This window comes from Pelodiscus sinensis, chromosome 20 (assembly GCF_052426305.1).
Source record: "Pelodiscus sinensis isolate ZL-2025 chromosome 20, ASM5242630v1, whole genome shotgun sequence".
Taxonomy (NCBI): domain Eukaryota; kingdom Metazoa; phylum Chordata; order Testudines; family Trionychidae; genus Pelodiscus; species Pelodiscus sinensis.
The window spans coordinates 6,823,443-6,845,100 of NC_143071.1; the positions used below are offsets into that span (position 1 = coordinate 6,823,443).

The following is a 21,658-nucleotide window of genomic DNA, read 5'->3' on the forward strand; positions in this document are numbered from 1 at the left end:
TTTGTTGAACAGGAATGAGCGCTCAATTCATTACTCTTCCATTTCACGTTCCAACAAAGACCACACACCTGGTTTGTTCTCTCTTCCATAACACACAAGGAATGTAAGCGGGTGCATGTTTGATCCTTTTGGTGATTGCAGTGGGTCTACTCCTGCAGTATCAAGTCACCCCACTACCTCGCAATTCAGAATAGGATTAACTAGCAAAGCCTGGTTTAACACCAGATCCTTGCCAGCAGTAAGAAATGTTTGGTGGCTCTATTCCACCTTTGAAATGTGCACACTATGTCTGTTGACACCAAATAAAGTGGTGTCATGCATATCCAAGGGCATATTTAGGCCCTCCAATTCCACGAGTGGCTGGTGACTCCATAACATAATAATCATAACCTTCCATTGCCATCAAATAAAGGTCTCATTGGCCAAAAGTTAAAGATTGGAATGCTCCATGCAAATTTGACATATAAAAGGCATGGCGCAACCAAGTCAAGCAAAGATGAAGACAACCAAACAACTTTGATTCATGGCAAATCACAGATTTTATTTTTCAGGTGGAGAATTACAGGCATTTTTTAATAAAAATTTAAAAAGTCTTTCCTGGCAATTGACAGTGGCACTTTTGGTTCATAACACTGTGATACTGACAGAATTTACCGATTCCATTGAAGTTGAAACTTAGTCAATCCATTCTGTAAGTCATTGTTACGCCCAAAACAGGGCTCTCCCTCATCTTGTGTTACTATTATTTTTATTTTGGCTGCAAGAGACATTTAGAAATGTCCAAGGCCTTCAATTAAAAGGAAAACTTTAGTGTGTAAAAAAAAAAAAAAAATCTTATTCCCACAGCTAGTTATAGGGCAAAACACATTAAAATTGAAAGTGTAACAAATACAATTTAAAATACTAATTAGCCAACAATAGACGTTTGCTATTTCCACAGTCAGGGGATAACAAAGAAAGATGAAAATAAGCATTTGGGAGCAGGGACGGTGGCTTTCTTTAGTACATTTTGGGTGCTACCACAAAGGAATAAACAACAACAAAAGAGAGGGAGAACAGTTTCCACCTGAATGTATGGAAAAGCAGGAGATGCTGTTTTCACCTGTGTCCATTTGCAATGCAACCAGTGTTCAATTTGTTTTTTCCTCTATCAGATTTAGAAATTTCATCAGGAGATATTTTCACTTTTCACAAAACTTTCCACAACCCAAAGAAAGAATAGATTGTAATGCAGGAAATTTTGAAGCTTCATTTGTTTTGATGCCGTATCCTTCCCCCTCCCCCTCCTTGAAAAAAAAAAATCAATTTTGGCTAGTTTTTTGAACCACTTGATTTCAAAGTCTCAGTTATTTCTAAAGCCCTTTTTCCCCTTGACAGTGACCGTATTTATTCCCAACTTGCAAGAAACAAAATTTAGCAGGTTTTTCCCCAAAATTAATTTAATTGCACAAGATGGAAGCAAAATGCAAAGTTTCAAAATTTTCAAGTTGTTGCTGTGAATATTTTAGACAACTTTGATCAGTACAATGGCAGTGGTCACTGAAAACACCATATTGACGTGATTCACAGCTTCAGAGATAAATGAAGGGATGATCAGCTTTGAAAATTCATTTACTAGGTAAGATAAAGCTACAAGTAGAGCCAAATTCTGCTGCTTTTGACAGGAATGTGCTCTGAGGAACGGGGTTTAATCAGGAGTCAGTGCACTGCTTTGGATGGAGATGTCTACATTTACACCAGAGTTCATGAAAGGAGAATTAGATCCTGATGAAATAGCTATGATTCTGACTGCGGTTTATCTTGAACTTTATCCCATGAGAAGCAGGTAAATTTGTAACTCTCCCACTGTCCTCTGCCAGCACCTTAGTAGAGCCTTAATATACTTCTCACACCTAGTACTTCTTATCTTTTCACAGTACTCTTCTTAAATCAAATCCAGGACTGGACTGAGAAGGACTAAAAACTCTCAGAGACTGTACCTACAAATTCGGGGATGGCTGAATGTTCTTTTATGTGAAAAAAAAATACCACTCATAACTGAGGAAAGAAACGTAATGTTCCCATCCTTTGGTATATACAGTACTTCAGAATCAACCTGCCTCTGTTACAGAAGAATTTGTAAGTGAAAAGCTGGACTGGCCAAGCCAAGGAAAATGCACTCCACTGCGGCAGAAAAAACAAATCACAGTCCAATGCTCGGCTGTCCTCAGTCACTGTAGTTTCATTGGCATCAACTGATTTACCTCAGCTGAGATTCTGGGTCTTAGACTTTCAGAACAGCAGGTAGACGGGCTGTCATTCATTTCAAATCCTTTTCCCTTCAGTTAAAAGTAATTCCTTCCCTCCCCCCCACGCCCACAAATATACCTGTATGTATAATAACCTGAATTGGTAGCAGCTTATCCTTCATTAATACACTGTGTGCTACAAGGGACGGATCAAGTGTTTGTTATCCAGCACATCTATTCATCAAAAGTGCAGTCGAGACGCCTGTTCAGGCATCCAGAAGGACCGAAGCACGTGGCAGAAACTTGTTCTCTTCATACAGAATCTACAAGGAAAAGCCCATCTCCATTTCCAGGGGGACGGCAAAAGTCATTTCACCCTGAGGCAGCACGGCCCAGCAGCCCAGAGATCTCTAAGGCAGAAGGGACTGCTGCATAGGACAGGTCAAAGACCTTCCCCAATGTCAGTCAAAGATGGCTGCTCTTCCCACCACACCTTAGCCCGCAAGGTAAACTCTGGTCCTTAACTCATGTTGTGTTTTCTGTGAGGTGCTGGCTTGCCCCTATTTCCTGCCTCTAGGCATGTGCAAGCTGAGAATACGCCTGGACAGTCACCTCACAGAAACACCGAGGCTGAATTATAGCAAGAGCCATCCGGTTTCAAAAGGATCGAAAGCCCAAATTGCATTTACACGAAGGCTCCTTTACGCTGCTCTGTCACAGCAGAGGCCCCTTTGTATAAATAAGAATCAAGACCAGTGTTCCCTGTAAGCTGAGCACTTGGGCGGCCACCCAGGAGCAATCCAAATGCTGCTCAGCTGATGAGCAGAGCTCCCACACCCAGCAGCATGTGTTTTTTAATTGGTGGTGCACATCTGCACATGCCTCAGTGCATGTAACAAACTTTATTCCACACGTGGATAAAAAAATTAGAGGGAACATTGATCAAGACCATTATCTCCTTCTGAAGGTGAGGAATTAGAGAGGTGACAATCAGAACTGGCTTGAGTTCTTCCTATAGCCTACACCAAAAAGACACTGTTCAACCAAGCTCAATGAAACTTTGGTTGGCTTTTTTCTTCCCTTCTTACTGGATTTGGCTGGGCCCAGAAGTGGAAGTAACATACCAAAATACCACGAAAGAAGCTATAGGAAGGTTGTTCTGTTCTGGCCAAACCCACGAAGTAGTGGACATCTTCGAATGACATCTGATCTTGTGAGATTTCCATCCCCACTTACAGAGGACTTAAGCCTCTGCCTGCTTATCCTCATGGAACCACTCAACTCGTGGGATCTTGTCTCATTGCTATAGAGAACCTGAAAATCCTTCCGAGAAGTAAAAAGAAGGCCTCATTGCAGTGTGGCAGTGAACGAGACGGATTCAGATCTCTGCTCCATCGGTGTGAATCCAGCCTCCTTCCATGTCTGGAAAGGATTTTAATCAAGCGATGCTCTCATAGCAACAAGCCAAGCCACGGTGTGCCTTAGAGGGCCACAGGTATATGTCTCAGGTGTTGGTAGACTCCCATCTGAGATGCGCACCGACATTACCTTACTGTGGCTCACTGCTATATAATGAGTCACTGGCCAAAAATCAAATCAATCAATAAAAGCAACAGCAGGCAACGTCCCCACCTCCCACCCCCTTAACCAACGGCTGCAAAATGAGATGAGAACATTTGTGGCCAATCCTGCAGCCCTGGGATGAGAACTTTAAAGGTATAGCAGCTAGATAAATTAACACACAGTCAAGTTCATCCCTGGAGAACCATCACTGGCTTCAATGACCTTTCCCTAATAGATCATAAGTCATTGATTCCTTTGAACCGGAAACTCACAGACCACCCTCTTGTTCCTTGGCTTTGTAGAACTTCCCTTTGTTCTCTCGTTTTCGGACTGCTGCCAAAGCTGGTAAGGATAAAGTAGCTGGCCAAGTTTTCCCTGTGGATTTTATTTGATCTTGAGGTTCTGCTGGTCTCTGCTCTAAGGCCTGCACTGGGGCGGCTGTGGGAAGATGAGGAAGCTACAGCTGAGCAGATGCACTGGACACAGGAAAAGAGTCCAGTGTATCTCACTCCCGGATATCTTTGCAGCTGAAGCGGCCCATGGTCTATGGCATGCACCAAATGCACCTATCTAGGGCCCAACCAAATTCACGGTCCATTTTGGTCAATGTCACGGTCAAAGGATTTTTAAAATGGTACAGGTCATGATTTCCAACATTTCAGTCTGAAATTTTACCGTGTTGTAATTGTAGGGGTCCTGACCCAGAAGGGAAGGGGGATCGCAAGGTTATTATATGGGGGTTGCAGTATTGCTACCATTACTTTTGCACAGCTGCCAGCAGCAGCCCTTAGAGCGGGGCAGCTAGACAGCAGCACCTGCTGGCCAGGAACTCAGCTCTGGAGGCAGAGCGACCACTAACAGCTGAGCAGAAGTCAGGATGGCCTGGCGTGGTGCTGCCGCCCTGACTTCTGCATCGCCGCCTGCAGAGGGCCCTTAGTCAGCAGCCACGACTCTCTGGCCAGCCAGCGGGGAAAGCAGCAGTACAGAAGTAAGGGCGCTATGGGTAGGATAGTGCCACCCTGATTTCTGCTCTGCTGCTGGCAAGATGCTGCCTTCGGAGCTGGGCACCCAGCCAATATTCCAACCGCGGCTCTCCAGCTGTCCAGCTCTGAAGGCAATGCAGGCGTCAGGGTGGCCCAACCAGATTCTTGCTAAAATAACCTTGTGATCCCACTGCAACTCCCTTTCGGGTCAGGACCCCCACCCCTCCAATTTGAGAATAGCTGGTCTCCCCCGTGAAATCTGTATAGTATAGGGGGAAAGCACACAAAAGACCAGATTTCATGATCTGTGGCACATTTTGCTGTAAATTTGGCAGGGCCCTTGGCATTCTTGATCCGCTCTTATGCTGTGTTTCCCACCCATCGCAGAAGAGAAATGAGCAGGTCAGCACTGTGGCCAGTTCCTTTGTCCTTCCTCTGCCGGCTGCTAGGGAGGCTGTGCTTCTCCATGTACAAGTCCCCTGTTAAATTACCCTCCATTTATGCAGCAACCAGCCAGAGGCCCATGGGAAATCTACCAAGGAAAAGTCCTTTACTAAACATCTTTGCTGTTGCTCACCTTTCGCAAGACCATGTTGTCTCTCCTCTACTGTGTTCAAAGGAAAGCATCGACATCAGCACGTGACATGGCAAAGGAAAGGCGTTGGGAGTTCTCCCACCTCCGACGGCCAGCACTGAATGTCATTCTGCCGGTTGACTTTCTGGGAAGATCTCTTTCCTCTGTGCCACCGATGGAAACATTTGTTCACTCACGATGGTTTGTGCAACCGAGCAGCGCCCCGCAATCCTCTGCCCACAGTTCCAGTACAACGGCATCCTTACCATGTCCACAATCAAAACTCAGCAGACAACTTGCAAAGGCAAGAGTTTTGGGAATCAAAAGAACCTCTCGGGGAAAGGGGCAAACACTCTCTTAAGTGAAATCAACTGGCTTTATTGTGTGGGGTTGCCAGGATTGGTAAATGCTCTGGCAACTAGGGAAGCCTGCCCCTTGTGCATGCGCTTTGTCGGGGTGGGGCAGCTTGCCTGTTCTTATGATCCCAGGAGCTATGCCAGCGGCAGCTTAGTGCTTCTGGTAGGTTCAACCAAGCCAGAAAGGTCAAGAGGAGAAGAATCAGACTAAGCATGCACACCAATCCTCTAGGACTGGGGGTTTGGCTTAGAGCTAACGACTCTGACATAGAAAAAGCCTTTTGTTACTGAAACAGCAACCAAGAATTCCTTCTCAACTGTGTGTGATGGCCTTCCAGAGTCACTTACACTGACTTGTATGGCTGCCAGCGCTGAAAGCAGAAATGAAGCCACTGACATGAAGATGGAAGTCCGAGCACCAAGATTAAGATGGATTGGGCACGTGCTCAGGAAAGGTGGAAGCTCCGTCACAAAGATTGCTGTGCACTGGACCCCTGAAGGGAAGCAGAAACGAGGACAACCCAAGACAACATGGCGCCGGAACATTGAAATAGAAATGAAGAGGCTGGCCAAGGACAGACAGAAGTGGAGGACCTTTGTTGCTGCCCTATATGCCAGTGGGCATGAAGAACAATGATGATGATGAACTAGAGAAGCACATCTATCCACTGGGAAGACCTCAATAGCGGCCATTTCTTCCCATCACGGTATGGGTCTAGCTCCATCAGTTCTGCCTGCCAGAACACGTCAAATTCCATATTGTCCAGCTGCTCCGCTAAAGGCTGAGCGGAACTATTCATTGGGAGACCTGATTTTTTTTTTCCTCACAAGAAACCATCTGGATTTCATAGCAGCCCCAAAGGTCAACCGTGCTGACAAAGCTTTGTAACACCTCCCTGTTGCTGGCTGACAGCATTTGATGGAACAATCAACTACGGGCAGAAGGGACAGATTATAAAACATGTGGACGTCCGGCCAGTTATGTCTCTTCTCGGTGCTTTTTTTTGTAAGAAAAGAGGTGCCGGTACTCTAGGCAAACTTGCTGAGGAAAAAAACAAAACCCGCGCTTGGGGCCGAAATGCGGTTGCGGTCCCTTTAAGAACCACAGCACAGTGCTGAAAGCCGGAAAAAAACCCGCCGCGCATCCCGGGCAGGCTTCCATTGGGAGCAGAGCCGCCCAAGAAAACAGGTGCTGGTACGTGCAGGGGAAATCCCATTCCCTTTCTGCGGGCTGGAAAAATAGGTGATGGTACGCCGTAACGGGCAGTACCGTCACAAAAAAAGCACTGTCCCTTCTCACTGCACTCCTCCCAAACGATAAATACATACTCACGGCCGGGAGACAAGATTCCTTAATTATCGTGGAACAGCAGTTTATACCACCGGGCCCAGAGTTTCAACAGGAGTAAATCAGCATCATTCCAGCTAAATCAAAGGAGTGACACCAATTTATGCCCGCTGGGAATCTACAGCCCTCAGTTAGCACAAATAGGGCTGCGTGCATGATTGGTGCCTGTCTCCATTTCATTCGGTGAGGAAAACAGTCATGCTTAGAACTGGCAGAACCCTTTTCACCTTCACTGCATGAGCCAGACAACCTTCAACACATCCCCCTTGGTAGGTGTTATCTCCATATTTACAGATGGGGAAACAGAGGCAGGGATCACATACCAGCCTACCACCAGTGTTGGTAAAAGAGCTACCAGTATGGTACTCGAAGCGCTTAAAGTAATCCTGGCTCCCAGTCTTGTGCTCCGACCACCTGTTGCACAGTACTTTTGGCACATGTCCAATTATCCCCCGTCATTACAAGCTTTGCATTGGTATTTGCCCAAGACGGATGCTGGAATATGAGCAAATCTCTCCACAGCATGGTCATTTATACCAGCCAAAGTGGGTGTGTAATGCTGGTTTTGGCTCACCCCCCTCACCATAGCAATTTACATGTATTCTGCAAGGATTCATGTCCCTGGCCACGGTGAAAGGCAGCAAGCAGGCTCTTGAATATCTGATAAGGAGGGGCGCAAGGGGAGGGGCAGTTTGTTTTCAATATTCCTTCCTTCTTGCTTAGTTATAATGTCATTAAACTAAGATTTGGATGAGCCCAAGGAGTCAAAAGCGTAAAAGAACGCACTCAACCTGCAGAGTTGAGCCGTGCACAATTCACTTTACAGGCTTCCTAACCACACACAACACTGCCATTAGATTTCTGTAGGAAAACGCTGGGGATATTAATATCTGCTGTTAATACTGATCTTTGACAGTATCACATAAATTCAACCCGTCAGTTACCATGGCACTAGAATAAAGGTGCTTTGAGGTCAAGGGAATGCGGTGTCCAAATGAGACGTCTATTCCAAGGGAAAAGAGGCAAAAACAAATCTCAGTGAAAGCATCGGATCCATATGCAGGAAAACCAACGGCGGGTTTTAAATGTCATGTTTTTCAAAGTGAGACTTGAGGCTGGAACCAGCTCTGTAAGCTGGCTGGCTGGACTTTCACTGCAGCTGAAGACAATCAATCAAAACGGCTTGGCATCGAGGCGAAAGTGAGCGAGAGCAAAGACACGCACGCAAAGCTGAAAAGCAGGGCGCAGGCTCGGAGCCCGCCTAGGCCTTTGCAATTACATGGCAAAGGAACCCCCGTGTCATCCGCAACAGAATACCTCCGTGGGAGATTCCCGTGGAACCTTGGGAGAAGGAGATTATACTTGGGGAATTTATTCTCGAAAACACGGGTTGGGGAGCATGGAACCTCTCGCATTTAATCTCACCCTACTGCAAGCCCTGGGTCCAAGTGCAGCTCAAGCAGACAAGCCCAAGCTAGGTCAGCCCCTGGCACAGGGAAATTGAGGCAGCATCATGTTTCCTTGCACGGCCTGGAACACCTGGGGGAACTGACTCTCTGAGCTAGCTCGGTCTGTAGCTCACGCTGCTGCAGCTTTGCTCCGCCGGGACCTCGGCTAACTGTGCCATTCCTCAGGGCAGTACGCCTCTGGGGAGCGAGCTCGCCGCAGGACAAACTCTGGACCCTCCTGAGCCTCCTCAGGCGATGGACGGAGCAAGCAGGGTGCAGAAAGGTTCTGGTGAGTGCGACGGTGGATCTCCCACAAGTTGCACAGGGCTGTCTCCAAAGACTAATGACCTCCTGGACCGATGCAAGTTACTATCCTCGCCCTCGGACCTTGCAAAGCAAAGGAGCAAGGCAGCCTTGTGCAGAGCTGCTGACGGCGGGGTCTAGGCAGGGGGCAGTTGCCCCGGGACCCTGTGATTTCAAAGGGCCCAGGGCACCGGGAGGATACTGCCGCTACTGCGGCAGAAGCAGCAGAGGCTAGAGCCCCGGACCTTTTACATCACAGCCAGAGCGCCGCACACAGCTGAGGGCTGGGTGGGTGGAGCTAGCCCCCAGCCCCACCCCTTCCACCCAAGGTCCCGCCTCGCATCTTCCCCAGGGCCCCTCAAAGTCTGTCTCCAGCCCTGGCCTTGGGGAGTGGCACCTCTTCACAAAAGTGGATGGGCTTTGGGCTCATGCCACAGAATTATGTCTATTTGCACTAGCTCGGGGTTTGGGAAACCAGGGTGTGAAAGGCGGCAGAACGTGGCCCTGAGTCCGGTTGCAGAGGGTGCCACAGTGCGGCAGTGAGAGCAACTCTTCTTTCTACGCCTGAATGGCTTTCTAGGTACGTCAGCAAGGGCTGCTGTGCGTTTTCCTATAGCTTTCCCTCTTCCCCGCCCTAGCACTTCCTCAGCGGATCTTCCTTCCCCTCCTACGGGGGACAAAGGGAAATGGACACAGGGAACGCTGAGGACTGGGCTTTCCATGTCCCGTGAGGCTGTCGAGAAGGGCTGCCCCTTGGCACAGACGCAGCTCAATTTCCCCAGCTGTTCCCGAGTAACATGGGAGACCCCATCGGCAAATCCAGATCTTCCACCTGTGACCCGCCCAGGCCTGGTGCCCCGAGGGGGGCTTTTCAAAGACAGAATGGGTATGTAAATATCGCCCACGCACTCTCCCCATAGCTGGGAGGATGAGAGGGAAGAGATCAAGGCGAAAAAAAGACCCGACTGCCGCAAAAGAGCCGAGTCAGGGAAGAGGCACAGGTGGGATTCTGTTCGGTGACGCCCATGGGAATCCGGAGTCAAGGCGCCACTGAGCGCAGAGCTCAGGTCTAGCTGCCCACCCTACCGAGCACCACTTACTGTATGCACAGGAGAGCAGTGTACCTGTGCTGTGTTTCCCTCCCCACTTGCCCTCCCCAATGCTCTTTCCCCATGGCTAGCAGCTTTGCTTGGCAGACCACGTCGCAGCTGTGGTTTCCCTGATTGGAGCCCTATTAAGAGCACCTGTAGTCTGTGCTATACACGGCGGCACTGACCGTCCCGAGCGGCCCTGAGCGAAGAACAAGCCGCACTCCAGTGGGAGTTCCCGCGGCACTCGCTAGTGTGTCAAATAACAGTGGGTAGGAGCAGGGGAATTCCGCCTCTGCAGTGCTTGGCGATTTGGAAACCCAGGGCCATAACAAGGGTGAAGCGAGTGAGGCACTTGCCTCGGGCACAGAGATGAGGGGGTGCAGAAAAGGCAGCTACTACTCTGTCTTCGCTCGTTCCTCACGCCACGTCAGCACCCCTGCCCGTGCCGAGGACGGTCTTGCCTCAGGCGCCAAGTTAGCTACTTACGACTCTGTGGAAACCCATCCTGGGATGTAACCTTCTACCCTGCTTCCCTCTCTTTGCATCTATCCATAATGTTCCTTTCTGTTCAGGGAAACTCCCTTCTGAGGCCCAAACCACCAAGACACCTGACCTCTAAAGCCCACTCAACGTTCTCAATCAAACAGTCCAGAATTCATAGCCAGGGGAGGGAGCAGCTCACGCTTCTTCAGACGGCCACGCACTTCCAAACGAATCTTTCCCCCCGCGTTAGACACGTGGGCGTCAGACACGTGGACGAACCACTGGAACCTGAAGCGTTAGCAACGCAATGCACTGGGAATGCACCACAACCACCACGAGATCCAAGTCGTGTTTCCTTTTTCACGCTGCGTCGGAGCAAACTCAGCTGTGTCACATGAGAGCCGATTAACCCCCTTAGCATGTTCTCTGAGGTAGCCCCGACATTTGAACCAAGGTCCTTGTTTAAAGTCTTTACCTATGCATATTAAATAGTTTTCTACAACATTCAGGCTTCTTTCTTTTTTTTTTTTTTTCCTCCTTTTAACCCTTTCCCCAGCAAAGCTCTATAAATATTGCTTGCTGTAGTCTCATTATCGTCATCATCACACGCTCATTCTCATATAAAACAGAAATCTATTCAATCAAGCACTGAACATAAATATTAAAATAATGGAGGGGACAAAATATAAATCTACATACAACTTCATGACTACCATAGCACCTATTACCATGATAAAAGCAATTCGAGAGAGACAAAGGAAGGGGGCTGAGGAGAAGATTGGGGCATGGGGGTGGGAGGGGGAAATGTTGACATTTATTAAATATTTCATTCACCCTCGTTTAAAATAATTGTGTATGTATGTTTGTTTGAAGGGTGCCGACCTTATTAAAATTCACTTCACTAGCCAGTTCATTCTATGTCACTATGGAGACCAAAGAACCCCTTAAAAACATTGGAGAGGCGGGAGGTTTTTAACATTAAAATAAAATGGCCACTTTCTACGAGTGCTCTTGTGACCAAGCACCGCCGCACACCGCTTCCCCTAAACCCACCAGTCCACAGAAGGGCAAATCACGTACAAGTCCATTTCTCAGTCTCCAAGGGTGAGTTTTACAAAAGAAGCCACGTCTGTCTCTTTGGATTCGTGCTGGGCGAAGAAAGGGTGTTGCTGGGAAAGAAAGGAAAAGAGAACATAGATCAATGTACTATTCACACCAAAACCACTGAGCAGACGCCGTTATTTCAACCTGGCAAAGCGTGGGGGAAAGTCTTCCTACTCAAACAACATTTGTTTCCCTTGCTCGCAACACAACAGTGAGTGAGTGAGTATGCAGATATGGTGCCTTGGACAGTAAATGAATGGAATGAGGTTTCTCTATATTTGGACTGACACAGACCCTGATTTTTCTCTAGCTTTAGTATCCTCCACTGTCTAATGCCCTATGTCTCGGCAGATATTAGCAGTATTGGAATGGACTGCTCTCTCAACTCCGTATGGGGGTGCTGGGCTAAAACAGAGCTTCTCTTGGCCCAAGAATGGGACAGATCCTCCACTCTCCCCACATGGAAATAACACTTTGTCAGCACCGTTCCTCAAAGACTTACCAATTAGCCATTAGGGTACATGAATCCCTTGTGTGGGAAGAGATGGGAACATCCCGACAAGCCCACAACAAAGGAAAAGGAGCTGCACAATGTGTAAATAACATGGCACACAAAATGATCATAGGAGACACGGGTTTACAAGAATGCTGGGAGCCCAAAGAAAAACAAGGGAGTTCAGACAAATGCTGGGCCCCTGAGCCTTGAATCCATCTCTTTCAAAGAATGGAATTTATTGTAAAGCCAAGGCGTGGGATCACTGAACGGACGGACGGATGGATGAACGAAACACCCTTATTTTAGCATGCTGAGACATCTCTCAGCTGATTTGTACTCCTGTCCTCAGATGATATCCATGCATTCATTAAGGGTGTGCATTTTAAGAGCATGATCCCTCTAAATTCACAGACATGGGACTAGCAGCATGAATACGGTTCTACAAACATGTAAATGTTTATCTGCAGGAAAAAGCCTCTCCGGCAGGTTGCATCTACAAGTGGATATTTACCAAGCTTCCAACTTTCTTTGTTTATTCTTTTCCCTCTGCTCACTTCTGTGTCTTATTCCTTCCCATCAGCAACTGTTAAGATTCACAGCGGGAGAAGGCTACTTCATTTTTAACTGCTCTGCACAGAAAAGAAAGCCACGCTGGCTGCAAAACGATAAACAGCTATCTGTTTAAATACTTAATCGTCACTAGCATATTAAGGCATGCTGCCGGAGACTCTGTAAATGGAAAAATATGTGCAAGAAGCAAAACACAAAACAAAACAATCCCCAAACCAGAAATCTAATGTTTGCTATTGAGAGCTGCTGCGTCTCAGTGGGTGAGATCAATTCACTTTAAGCCAGAAATCACGGAGGCTTTGGACAATGCTGCACAACCATGGCAGACTACCCTGCAAACCTCAGAGGGGAGCTGGGAAGATAAATTCAGAGAGGTTATTTGGGGTGCTCAGACGCTACTGTAATAGGAGCCATATAAGGACCCCGTACAGACAGGTCAACATGGGTGCATGACCCAAGACCAGCAGGCAATCTTCACCTTAATCTAGATGGTGTGACCCAGGGAGACTGGAAGTCCCAGCATGCAATACTCCACCAGTTCACCCTGCACAGATCTAAGAACACAGCTGTCCAGGGTCCCATAGACATCCAGTTGCTTTATGACTGAGAACATCAAAACAGCCATACTTGATCAGACCAATGATCCTGCTACCTAGCCCAGGGTCTGGTCTTGCAACAGTGGCCAACGCCAGGTGCTCCAGAGGACAATCATTATCAATGCACCGTCTGTTGTCTCGTCCCAACATCTGTCAGTCCAGTTGGAAACAGACTTTTAAAGGGCGGAGATCCACATGCTCAACGCCCAGGTGCTTGTCTCACTCTTTGTGCCTATAGCGTGCACATGAAATTGCCGTGGGGAAGCCAGGTGAGTTCACGTGCAAGTGGCTAGTAAGGCACCGAAAGGGACATTTTTGTGCACCCATCCAAACACAGGGGCACCGCGGGATGACATAAATCCGGTCCCAAGTGCAACGGATTGGATTTGCTACTGAAAGGAGCAATACAATCTCGGACGCCGCCTTCATGCCTTTCAGAGGGTTTTCCTGGACATTGTGCTGGATTAGAACACTCCCCCGTTTCCACCTCCTCAAAATAAATGAGCACATTCTATTTTGGGAGGCTGGGAATTTTTCACAAGTCGTCTTTGCTCGTTTACTCACTTCAACCAGCTTCAGAGCAAGTGCCCCCGATTCCCAGTGCTCGAGGGCCTTCCAGGGACTGGCACGTGTTAACAAGTTTCTGGTGAGTTCTTCTTGCTGGTGCGTGCAGTTAGAAGCCCTCCACCCAATTTGCATTCTACAGAACCGCAATCTGCAAATTCACCCACTTCATAGACCCCCGTCAGTCCCCCTACACACGCACAGCAGGGCGTGGCAATCACTGCATTCATTTGAGGGAAGGAAACCTGGCCCCAGGACTTAGCTGAGCGACTGGGCCTGAGGCTGGGGGAAAAAAAAATCTACGTTTCAGCTCATTTCTCCTTTCCCGTGGAAACTCAAAGACCCCCGCTCTGCGCCCTGGTAGTAATGCAAAAAATCACACGCAGGCTGCATAGTCACTCTGTGCAAACGACTCATCCACACACCTCCTGCAATCTTAACAGTTAATTCCATGCCAAGAAACTTCCCCCTCCCCTCTACCCACAAGGCTGAATTAATCTGACACTTGAAGACTCTTGTCAAAATCCTTCAAAACCTCTCACTACCAATGCCGGTTGAGCACTCAATCATGGATTTAAAAGTAGCCATTCTTCTACAAAGGAATCTCACTAGCCAATTACAGAGAGACAGAGAGACAGAGACAGAGACAGAGACAGAGACAGGGTGTCTGGCTGGTGAGTCTTACCCACATGCTCAGGGTTTAGCTGATCGCCATATTTGGGGTCAGGAAGGAATTTTCCTCCAGGGTAGATTGGCAGAGGCCCTGGAGGTTTTTCGCCTTCCTCTGTAGCATTGGGCACAGATCACAGCTGAAGGACTCTCTACATGTTGGGGCCTTCAAAGTATTTGGAGGCTTCAATATCTGAGACGTAGGTGAGAGGATTATTCTAAGAGGGGTGGTTGAGATTCTGTGGCCTGCACTGTGCAGGGGGTCAGACTAGATGATCATAATGGTCCCTTCTGACCTTAAAGTCTATGAGTCTATGAGACAGAGAGATTAACATTCATCTGCAAAATGCGACTTTTTTCCCTGGACTTGCACAAAGACATTCACTGGATGTCGCAGTCTGCATTTAACCCAGCCTTTCCTGTATTTAACACCTTATTTTTACATTAAATGCTAAGTAGGGGACACTTCCAGCCCACTTAATTAGCCTCATTAGCACCAGTCCTATGATTGACAGGTACCTTTTCCCCCTTCTTTTTCCATTATAAAATTCTGGGTTTGTCATTCCTCTCCAGCTCATCTGAGGAAGTGGGTTTTCCCCACAAAAGCTCATGATACTGTGTATTTTTGTTAGTGTCTAAGGTGCCACAGGACTACTCAATGTGGGACCAATTTAACCCAAATGAGCAGCATTGACCCTTCCTGGCCCAGGAGTCCCCCCTCCTTCCTTTAGCTTCTGGTGCACGAGATTGTTGGGTGGCGAAGTCCCTCCCCACGCTCTCTCAAGATTCAGCATGGGTGGGGTTTTGCTCATCTGTTTTTCTGTGCATGCTGCAGAAATGCCCTGCCAAGCCACAGGGGAAACAGCAGATGTGTCAAAACGTCCAGCTCGTCTCTTGAAGAGGAAAAGGCACTTGACTTTCTTTAAAACACCAGCACGCTGCTCATTAAAGGGAGGGACGAAGAGCTCGCATCACAGCCGGACTCCATGACAATGACCAAAGAGTACGCAGCTCCGCCAAAGACCCTCTATCACGACCAGCAACCTCCACTGTAGCCCCAGTCCGCTGCCCGGCTCTGCCGATGCACTTAATGCTCAACCCAGCAACATCCATACTCCAGTTCAAGGCTTTCTTGCTGCTCAGCTGACATCCCTCAACCCAAAACTGTTCAGTTCCCAAGTATCAACCTCCCGATGCATCTCCACCCAGATCCAAGAGCCCGCCGGCTACTCTAGTTGTTACTGACTTTACTGACAGATAGAAGACAAAGGAGTCCCCCCACCAACCCAAATCAGACAGTGGATGGACAATGCACATGAGGATGTCGTGAGAGCTGTAACTGTTTCGGCTTGGCGCCTGCATTATAAGGTTTTTTTTTTAATTAATGCAGATCAAGATTATTTTTAGTCTATTGTGTTGACCAAGCGGGAAACAGGAGAGGGTGATTGGAGGAGGGAAAAACAGAGATGTCACAAGGTGGATTTTGAATAAGGAGAGTGATGTCCTGGAAAAAGACCGCACCAAGCATAGCGGACACACACAAAAGGTTCAGAGACACATCTGCAAGGAGGGGGAAGAGAACAAGGCTCGAGCGGGCATAAGACAGGAGATCAGAGCACCAAGATCATTTCTGCTATCAGAGATAGGTCCCCTGGGTCGCCACGGGGTTCCAGAGAGGATGGAGAGAGGCTGTTCTCTGCGGTGACGGATGGCAGAATGAAGAGCAATGGCCTCAGGTTGCAGTGGGGGAGGTCTAGGTTGGATATTAGAACATAAGAACGGCCATACTGGGTCAGACCAAAGTTCCATCTAGCCCAGTATCCTGTCTGCCGACAGTGGCCAACACCAGGTGCCCTGGAGAGGGTGGACCAAAGACAATGATCAAGCGATTTGTCTCCTGCCATCCCTCTCCAGTCTCTGACAAACAGAGGCCAAGGACACCATTTTATCCCCTGGCTAATAGCCTTTTATGGACCTAACCTCCATGAAATTATCTAGCTTCTCTTTAAACTTTGTTATAGTCCTAGCCTTCACAGCCTCCTCTGGCAAGGAGTTCCACAGGTTGACTACACGCTGTGTGAAGAAGAACTTTCTTTTATTAGTTTTAAACCTGCTCCCCATTAATTTTGTTTGGTGTCCTCTAGTTCTTCTATTTAGGGAACTAATAAATAACTTTTCTTTATCGGCCCTCTCCACACCACTCATGATTTTATAGACCTCTATCATATCCCCCCTCAGTCTCCTCTTTTCTAATCTGAAAAGTCCCAGTCGCTTTAACCTCTCCTCATATGGGACCCGTTCCAAACCCCTAATCATTTTAGTTGCCCTTTTCTGAACCCTTTCCGAGGCCAAAATATCTTTAGAATGTCTTAAGAAAAACTCTTTCCCTGGGAGGGTGGTGAAGCACTGGGATGGATTCCCTAAGGAGGGGGTGGAATCTCCATCCCTGGAGGCTTTTAAGTCCCAGATTGACAAAGCCCTGGCTGGGATGATTTAGTTGAGATTGGTCCTGCTTTGAGCAGGGGGTTGGACTCAACTCCTGAGGTCCCTTCCCACCCTAGGATTCTATGATCTTGCCGCGGTCCCGGTTCACATTATAGTACAATTTCATTCAAGTGACTATTCACTTTTCACAGGCGCCCCACAATAGGATCATCACACCAATTCCTATTTTTATTCTGGCCACGTGCTGATCCCTGCAGGATTTCCACCTCAGGCAGCGGCTGGAAGAAAACAGTGCACCCAGCGAATGGACCAGCCATGGGAGGGGGGTTCCTTTCATTGTTTCATGCCCCATTTCACCTGGGGAAGCAGGTTTTTACACAGAATGAAGCACAGAGCATGGGTATCCGTTCAGCCACTGCTCAAGTGGGAGAACAGAGTCACATTTTCCATGCAAAACCTCAATTCCACAGGAAAGCAAGGAGAAGTCTTGTTCTAAAAAGGCAACTCCATTCCAGGACCGCAACTTGCAATGCCATGAGAGAACAGGAGAAATAAAAAAAACACCCCCAAAACCACAGGACCTCACAACATTAACGTCTGCCGTAAAATACCACAGTGTTGAGATATGTTGGAAAGGTGATCCAAGAGCCTAATTCAATAGACATGAGCCGCTGCCAATGGATATTATGCTGCAACAGACAAGTCTGCTCGGGATAAAAGGCCATTTGGCAAAGGCATGAGATTTGCGCTCTCTATTCAATCATAAAAAAATAAAAATACTTGGTCCTCCCTTTGTCTGAAAGTCAGTGTTGAGGCAAAGCTGCCGTGTAAAGGGGAGCTATATATAGTCTAATCACATTACAGGCCCCAGCAAAAATGCCACAGGAATTACTCCCGGCATACAATTCATTTTTAAAAAAGCATACAACTTTCCAGTGCAGCTAGCACCTATAGAGGGGGAGGAACTCAGAGCTCTCAGACAACAGGTCTTGCAATGACCTGCAAAGGGAGCCAGGAGGAAGCGATGAATGAGGATTTCTGGATAACTTCTTTTCCCAGGTCTCAGCAAATGAAATTGGTGCTGGAAATGGCAAGGGAGTGGGACGTGCTTGGCTAAAACAGAAACCGAGGGGCCTGTCTAGGAGAGGGAGAGGTTAACTTCACAAGCAGGTATTCGGCTCCTGTGTTTCTCTCGTGCGTTTTCACCAAGACTTAGCCATTCCAGAGTCTCACCAGAAATAGGAGCGGAAGTAGCTCCAGAAGATCAGGAGAGAGCTTCTGACTAAACTGCAGTCCGGAGGTACAGGCCACCTCGCTGTAACGCCTGTGCTTGCACAAATTGATACCTCCAGCTCAAGCCGTGTGCACAGCCGTGTCTCAATTAATGGGAGTTCCTCTGCAGTTAAGCACCCCTGACCTCTGACGCCCTTTCCGCACTGTGCACTAATTACCTCGCATGCCCTCCCATCATTAATCTCTTTGAGAATTTGCTTCCCCCCAGCCGTGCCCAAAGCAAATATATTCCAAGCAGCAGAAGAAATTCAGTAAGTGAATTATTGTTTTGGTCACATGCTGATCCCTGCCAATAACATCTGGAAATCATTCCGTTCAAACGCCTCCTCTCTCCGTTGCCATGGCAATGAATCTCGGTTACACGTTCTGCTCCGGCTGCCCTTGTGGAACAGTAAGAAAGCTACTCGGGATGGGGGTAGAAAGCTATCCTGCAGATTCTAGTGGGCTTGCAAACCTCTCCTAGCAGTGCTCCCCATAAAATCCTTGTCCATTACACGTTAGGGAAATATACTGCTTTTAGTTTCACCAGTGCATTTCCCTTTGAGCTGGCACTTGAGTAATAATTTGGTACTTAGGCCTAGATTTTCTAGCACAACCAGTGACCTGGGGGTGCATCAAGTTTTGGGTGCTCATGTGGAAAGGCCCGGATCCCAAGCATCTGCTCTGACAATCAGGTGCCTTAAAAATTGTGGGTTTCCCCAAAGTTGGGTTCCCATAACCACAAGTCACTTTTGAAAAATCTAAGCTTTAAACACTGGCTATCATGCACCTTTAGCCTAGCCACACTCACCATAAGCTCTGTGTATGTTGGCCGTTCTTTGGAATTCTTCTTCAAGCTTTACGAAATAAAAGAAAAAAAAAAAAAAGAGAATTATTTCTCGGATGTAACTTGAGCAAGGCCATACAACTACACCACTCAAATACCCGAAGATTTCAATCCTGCCTCCAAATTTTAGACCCCTCACTCGCTGGTATCAGGACCCTCCAGTGACTGGCGTGTGCACACACTAGCTGTGTTAGCTTGTTTTGTTTCACTGGGACTCTGGCTTTTACAGAGCTCTGAACCGCTGACCCCATTTCCGGAAGCATCATGTTCCACGGCACATCTCTGAGGCATTTACTCCTTCCTCTGATTCATTCAGTCTCATCGGGAACTAAATTCAGTCTCATCTGGACTTACAGCTCATGGAAGACAACCAGCGTCTTTCTGGTCACTAAAAAGGGGCTTTGGATCAGACCTCCCCAGCCATCTTGTGTGCCCCATTTATGGTCTTACTTTGCAAGGCCAGATTTATTCAAAACTCCAGGTCTAGCAGAAAAAACAAAATTAGAACCGTGCTACAGGCGCCATATTCCTCTGGGCTTGGGGGTGGGTGCTCAACTCCCTCCACCCTCCTAGGGATGGAAGCGACTAGTCGACTATCCGATGAGCAAAAGCTTATCAGATAGAGGCAGCAAGGCAGGGGGAAGACTATCAGAGGTGGGGGAGGGGGAAAGGGAGAGCAGGAGCCGGTGCTGGGGGGAGCCGGCTTAAAGGCTGGTTCCCCCTAGCACCGTCTCTGCAGGGGGCAGAGGAGGCAGGGAGGTAGCAGGGACCAGGTGCAAGTCGGGAATCAGCTGATTCCCGGCCCACACCCAGTCCCAGACACTGCACCTCTGCTTTTTAAATGCATTAAGAGCCGGCAGCTCATGCTGGGTCCCCCCTCTCCCACCGCTGCACTTCAGCCTTTTAAATGTATTAAGATACATTGAAAAGGCAGAGCCACAGCGGGGTTAGCTCCCGGCCTCAGGAGCTAACCCCGCTGCGGATCCCCCACTTATCGACTAATTGATTAGTCAATTAAACTAAATTTAACATCCCTAGCCCCTCCACACCTGCCCCCATCCTCACCTGACCCCTTCCTCCAAGTCCCCATCCCCGCCCTGCCTCTTCCACTCCTCCCTGAGCACACGCCCTCCCCAATCTTCCTCCCACAGCCTCGTGCACACTGCCGGGAGGGAGGCACCGAGGGGAGAAGGAGTTGAGCAGCAGGGCCACTGGCAGGCAGGAGGAGCACAAGGGGGGAGAGGAGGATATTTTTTCCCACGGGTGCTGGAGTCGGACCGTGTCCTGCTCACAGTCTGTGCATGCAGCCTCCACTGACGTCCCGGGAGGAAGCCAGCAGCCTGTGCCTCCTGCCGATCACATTTCACCCGACAGATATTCGCTCCACTGCGCGGTCCCCATCTTAGAACTTTTATGAGCACTTCCGTCTGCTGCCACGTTCCTCTTTGAATGACGGCTCGGTCTGCCCAGGTTCAGACCCCAGGTGGCCAGCCCCGGAGGCCTGAGAACTTGCAAGCTCAGCACACTCGGTGCGTGACCAAACAACGGCTCTGTGGCCTGCCCGCTCCTGCAGCCGCTACGGTTCTGAGTCTTGGTTTCTCAGTCCCTCAGCCAGCAGCAGCTCAGCTCCAGGGGGAAGGACTGCATGGCGGCAGGGGAAATTCCCGCTCTTTGGGGCATTCCATAACCCCCTCGAGCCAGCTACCAACTCTGCTGGCCGACGCATACCGGCAGGCAGGTGGCAAGCTGCATGGCTCATTTGTGGCCTAAGGGCCAGCGAATAAAGCCAGGGCCAACAGCTGCAAAACCAAGCCAAGATCCCTGCACTGACTGTTTCTGTCCTGAATCAGGACAGGAGAGTAAGGTCGCATGGTCGTAAGGTCATTTTAGGCCTTCTACAGCACTGTCCATATGAGCTCATGGCAGCAGGCCCACTAGCCCTCGCACAACCCAGAGAGATAAGTAGGCACCAGCATGGAGCGGTGAAGGGATGTGCCCAAAACAAACTAAGTCAGGGGCAGAAAAGGAACCCAGGAGCTCTCGGACTCCTGCAGCTACAGCCCTAGCCAACGAACTGTACGTGTGGTGAGCCCGAAAGGAGCCCTCTGGACGTTCAGTGGAAAATCAGGGGCTGCACAAGTTAGCAAAAGGGATGTAAAATCCCGGTTAAAACGTTAACCGGTTAAACAATACGTTTAACTAGTTAACCAGCCCACTGCGTTGCACAGCAGGTAGGGGGCCGCGAGAGCAGCCCCCTACCCCTGGTGTAGGCAGAGGGCTGCTCCAGGCGGGCTGGGCAGGACCTGCCATCCTGTGTCGTCGGTGGAGGGCTGCTCCGGCCCAACCAGGCCGAGCCCTGCACAACACACTGCAGGGGGAGGGGGGCTGCTCTGGCCTGGCTCCACACCGCACCGTGGGACTGCTTCAGCCCCGCCAGGCTGGAGCAACCCCTAGCCCATGGCACAATGGGCCCAGCTAGGTTGGAGGAGGGCCCCCGTCCCCCCAAGGAACTGCTCCAGTTGGGCCAGGAGCCAGTTAACCCCATAAGGAAGATGCTCACCGAGGAACCAGTTACCCGTTTGCAGCCCTGGTTAGCAGCTCCTCAGAGCTCCAGCAGCGGGGAAGAACTGAACGGCTTGGAAAGGAAGGCACGGCTACTTCTTCAGCTCTTCCCTTTTTCGGTTGTGGCACGGGGACAGTCCCACGGAACTTCCTTTC

General features: G+C 48.9%; 1 protein-coding gene across 1 annotated transcript in view; it reads right to left on the reverse strand.

Moving 5' to 3' along the window:
- Positions 1-11,171: 11,171 nt before the first annotated feature.
- MAP2K6 (mitogen-activated protein kinase kinase 6) overlaps positions 11,172-21,658 on the reverse strand; it is a 102,750-nt gene continuing 92,263 nt past the window's right edge. Inside the window, exons 11-12 of the mRNA XM_006129156.5 lie at positions 18,905-18,950; positions 11,172-11,546 (exon numbers count right to left, since the gene is read on the reverse strand). Coding sequence (XP_006129218.1) covers positions 11,469-11,546; positions 18,905-18,950 — 124 coding nt within the window. The 3' untranslated portion in view covers positions 11,172-11,468. The remainder of the gene's footprint in view (positions 11,547-18,904; positions 18,951-21,658) is intronic.